Source organism: Pygoscelis adeliae, unplaced genomic scaffold (genome assembly GCF_000699105.1).
Source record: "Pygoscelis adeliae isolate BGI_AS28 unplaced genomic scaffold, ASM69910v1 Scaffold7, whole genome shotgun sequence".
Lineage (NCBI taxonomy): Eukaryota > Metazoa > Chordata > Aves > Sphenisciformes > Spheniscidae > Pygoscelis > Pygoscelis adeliae.
This window is the reverse complement of record NW_008825268.1, coordinates 221,143-226,172: the sequence shown is the minus strand read 5'-3', so window position 1 is coordinate 226,172 and position 5,030 is coordinate 221,143. Positions and strand designations below refer to the sequence as shown.

At 55.9% G+C, this 5,030-nt stretch overlaps 1 protein-coding gene across 1 annotated transcript in view; it reads right to left on the bottom strand.

The window, feature by feature from the left end:
- Positions 1-4,636: 4,636 nt before the first annotated feature.
- Positions 4,637-5,030, bottom strand: part of MLPH (melanophilin) — a 27,897-nt gene continuing 27,503 nt past the window's right edge. The window contains 1 exon segment of the mRNA XM_009329628.1: positions 4,637-4,663. Coding sequence (XP_009327903.1) covers positions 4,637-4,663 — 27 coding nt within the window.

Here is a 5,030-nt window from a genome sequence, read left to right as displayed (position 1 = left end):
ACCTCTCTGGCTGTGGTGGCTCAGCCCCAAAGCCTCCTGGCCCCTGGCGCTTGCTGCTGGTGCCACGAAGACAGCAGCCTCTGACGTGGCTGTGGGAGTGAAGGGGTTTGGCTGTCGCAGAGACACCCTGCTTGGGTTAAATGCTCGCAGGGTGAGCCCCTGATCAGGAGGGGAAGGCTGCGATGGAGGGGATGGGGTGACCATAACACTTCTGCCATGGGACTGCCGTTCCCGTCACAGCATCCCCAGGCCGGCTGCAATGCAAAGGGCACGGGGCAGCTTGATCAAAACCCAGGGGTTTTGCTGGGGCTGATACCTCTGGGGAAAATCTCCCCTGCAAACATGAGTTGTACAAACCTCATGTTAATTAAAAATAGCTTTTCGTCCTAGCCTAGCACCTTAGGCCAGGCCTGGCATTGCCCTTTCTGGCCGGGACCCCCAGCGTGCCCGCGGTGGCAGAACCCCACAGCCCAGCAGATGGGAAGAGGGGCCAGTGCTGAAACACGGGGCTGGAGGCACAAATGGGTATTGCTGCCAGATGCTGGGTGATGGATGGACCACGGCCACCTCTGCGTCCTCAGCACCCACGCCTGGAGCCAGCTGCTGAAATGATAACCCAGGAGCACCCTGTAACATGCTTTATGGCACTGAGGCAATGAGTGGGACCGTGCAGGGTGGGCTGAGCAATGGGCTTGATTTCTGCAGCTACCTGCAACAAGGGAGTGGGGCAAGGGACAGAAGCGGGAGAGCCAGGTTAAGCAGGACGTGGTGGGGATGCGGTGGCAGCTCTGTTTCCAGGGACTTTTGCAAAGCAGAAGTTTGCAGCATGCCGGGCAGGAGCCAGTCTGGCCTCCTGAGAGCTCAGGTTTGCTGCGGCCACTGACTTTTTACAACCCCTTTTGGAAACCTCCCAGCTGGCTGGACAGACACAAAGACATCCACACACAGGCAAAGCAGCGCTCAGGAAATTATCCAGCAACAAAAGCATTACAAGAGGGACAGAAAAGCGGTGCTACTCCCCCACCGGGGCTGCACTTACCGCGGCGCAGTGAGGCGAGGTGTCCGGCTGCCGTCCTGCTGAGCTGAGCAGCTGCCGTCTGAGCCAGAGTCCCCTCCGGTCGTGGTTTTTATGGCTGGTTTCATGCTGATGTCAGAGGCGAGCCCTGGCGGGGACCGAGCTGGGGCATCTCCCCTCCCCGCCGTCCCCTCTCATCAAATCAGCACAGGGATTTTCATGACTCAGAAGGGACCAGCATTTTATCTTCTGCTGGCCGAGGCAGATAACTTGGGAATATGTTAATCCTTGTCCTTGACCCGGCGAAGCTTTCTGCTCCATCACCGTGCTCACAGGGAGCCCCTTGCCCAAAACCCTCTTCGGAGGGTCAGTGGGTGATGCCACCCCAAATGCTGTGCCCATGCATTGGGGTCCTGCTGCCATAAACCAGTTCCACTGCAGGGGTTATGCTGGGTGCCACCACCCTTCACCTTCAAACCACCTCGCAAAAGCTGCTTTAAGGAAATCAGAAAATTAAGTGTGGAGAAGAGGGGAAGGGGACTGGCCGGGGCACATGGACTGGCAGGAGTGGGCTCATCCCTGTGGTGTGGGGGTTTCAAACCTCCCATTTTTAAAAGAGTTAACCCCCAGGTAAAGATTTCTGATGATGTATGTTCTGCCAGATGCGATGCTGGAGGAGCCAGCTTGGGTCTCTAGCACGGGGGGGCTGTTGGGGTCCAAACACACATTCACCCCCAGGCAAAACTGGAATTACTAGGACCTTGAGGAACGTTCTAAAACAGGGACATTTCTGTGTTGGCAGGGTGGTGAAGACACCATCACTGATGGAGTGTGGGCAGGGGAAAGGGGTCTGTCTGCCACCTCCATGCAGAGCTGGCATTGCCCTGGGACAGATCTCCATCACGCCACGGTCAGCTCCAATGCCCGAGCACAGCCAATCTTGAGGGACAGTCAAGGGAGTAGCATGGGACAGAGGGTGACAGCTGCGGAGGGGCATCAAAGGCAGGGAAAGGGATGAAGAGAGAGGAAAAAAATGCATCAGCCAAGGAGATCCAGACTCTGGGCTCAGCAGGGCTCTCTCCACCCCAAGGTTGTTGCTATTATTTAATATAGATTTAAAGCGTCCCCTTGACATTGTGGGCTTGTGTTTCAGGCTGCTTCACCTCCCACATTTGCTCCTGGGTTTCTATGCAAGTCAGAGCAGCATGTTTCAGGGTCAGCCCCCTCCTTACCCCCATGCTGTGCATCCCCTTTGCCTGCCTGGCCTCACTGCTGGGTACCACTGACCCACACTCATCCCACCTGAGGCTCTGTGACCAGCATCTGACAAGTCATATTTCCATCCTGTTCACCACCATCTCCCCGTGTTCTGCTTCAGTTCTGCTGCTTCAGCTCCTGTCTGCTTTCACCTGCTTAGTTTTAAAGTGAGGGGTGCACCAGCTAGTTAAAGGAGAGGATGGGGAGAGAAAGGAGCCTTTGCTCAAGTGAGCTGAAAGAACAGACACTGCAAAATGGGTCCTAGGTTCTGGACACAAAATTGGCTTTATTGCATGATTTAGTGTACATATATATAATCTCTACACAGGCAGATGGGCAGGAAACTGGCAAATAACAACGCAGGTGACTACAGCCTGAATGACGCCTCAGTTTGCACTGCTGAGGCTCATGGTGAGGACTTCTTCAGAGGGTCAAGCATCTGAGCGGTTGTGCGGAAGGACTTGAGTTACAGCTGAAACCAGGTACAGCAAGAGGTGCTGTTGGGAGAAAGCTGAACCCTGACACCAGAAGGGTGGGTGCAAACCCATAGCATTGCCCAGATCTTGGTGGAGCTCCCTTCTGCCAGCCAAGGAGCTGCCATCCTAGCACCAAGGCTGGCTGAGCAGCAAGAGATGCACTCGGCAATGCCGCAGTGTCTGGGAGAGTTTCTACAATGGCAGTGATTTGCACTTACCGTTCTGAACTTCAGGCCAGAAGGATTTCATTTTAAAGTAAGAAATTGGGTTTGTTTCCAGCTGGAAAGCCCAGACTACGGACTTACAAGACTGTTCTGGGATGACTGTGGGACCAACTTCTAGGCAGTTAACAGCCTCTGCTACTACCAAAGCCAAATGTACATGTTACTTGCATGAAAATTCACACTACTGCTCATAATTAAAGTGGTTTTAGTTCGAATGCACAGGAACGGCCTGAAATGGTGCAGTCCAAGTGGCCATCGACGGGAAACTGCCAGCATCGGTCTGACATCCCCACTCCGGCTGCAAGCGATCCTCCCTGCATCACCCACTGCGGAGGGAGGGAGTTGGGGGCTATGAATGACAGGGACCAGCGGGTATCAAGCAAAATCTTTTAACATCAACCTCCTCCAAAGTTTCCTGCAAGAGAAAGCAATCCTCTCCCCGTCCCAATGTCCTGGGCATGGGTATGGCGCCAGGCACTGATCCACCAGGGTCAGTGGACGTGGAGAATTAAATGTTGGAGGAAAACAAACAGTTTGGGGTTTCTGGGGGAGGGTGTTACCAATGCTGCTGTCACCTGGCAGGAGCCCAGGGCCACCGCAGCCCCCAAAGGCCATCCCCTCCAAAGGATTGGATGGTCCTACCAGGTCCTACAATCCCATCATCAGGGACAGGGGACATGCTCATCCACAAAGCGCCTTTTGGCACTGGCTGGCCTCTTGGCAGAGCGGGGAAAGCTTCCAGAGAAGCACCTATGCTCTGCTTGCTGGAGTCCTTCTGAACTTGCTGGTATAACCTTGCAGGGAAAAGGGACATCTTCGAGAGCTGGAAAAACAAACTGATCCCCAACAAGCCCTCCAGCCTTTCTTCCACTGTTCTTGCCACTGCTTCCTGCAAGCCTTGCCTCACTCACATCCCCAGATGGTCACAGCTACTTCAGGCACAGTGGCAAGAAGCCTCAGTGGGTGTTTGCATAGCTTCATGCAAAGATCTGTTGGCCAAGTGCTCACTGGGAGGGAGCCAGCGCTGCTCTTACCCTGCTTTGCTGCTCAGGGAAGGGAAACGATGCTCCAAGGGACATCGCAGGGAGTCAGGACCAGTGCTGGGATGTGAATCCCAGCCTGGGATGCCTGGGTCCCTGCTCTACCTAGGGTACCCCAAGGGCATCCTGTGCCTGCTGTCAGCTCCTGTCCCCACTCAGCACCAGCCTGGGAGAGCACAGGGACAGACTCTGACAGCAATGCAATGACTGTGGCAGATGACATTGGCCTTTTGTGAAGGGCTGGGCCATGTCACTGCTCCCAGTCCCCATGCTGGAAAGCCACACTGATGTCCAGCTCCCTCCGAGGAGGTCAATCCTGCTCTGCACCCCTCTGGTCCCCTTGGTGGACCGGGTACCAAAGAGCTGCCGAAAGCTGAGGTCTCATGCCTGCATACTCCCATGAGAGCCCCTGGCCACGTGTCCACAGCCCAGTGCATCACTCCTCTTCCTGGCAGCTCCCAGCAAGATCCCTGCCCATGGCCTCCAGCTTCCCTCCTGTCCAGGGTTTCAGGGGGAGACGGGTGCGGGAGAAGGAAGAACAAGCGTTGGGGGGAAAGCAGCGAGGCTTTGTGCCGAGGTCTTGTATCATCAGTGAAATGCAGTGGCAGGAGGGTCTCCCTCTCCTCAGGACAGGTGGGTCATCACAGGCTTCTGCAAGGCACCAGAGGGAGAAACCTCAGCCCACCGCCGTGCCCATGCCACCCCAAGCCACCTCTGCCACCCTAGGTGATAAGGCCAGCACGCTCCCTGTCCCCTCCAGCTGCCACTGCATGGAGTGAGGACATACCCTGTCCCATGGACCATGCAGGCAGTGAGAATTCAAAGATGTACATCTTGTTTGGTCCCTCCACCCTTAGGCATATGACATCCCAGACCTCAGGGGGTGGTGTCTAGGTGTGCCTGCCCTCACCGGCCAGCATGGTGAGACCAACGCCGAGAGCTGGGGGCTCTGCCGGCTCAAGGGGAGCATGGGGAGGGACAGGTCCCTCTGCGCAAGCCCAGGAAGGCAGGTCCCACA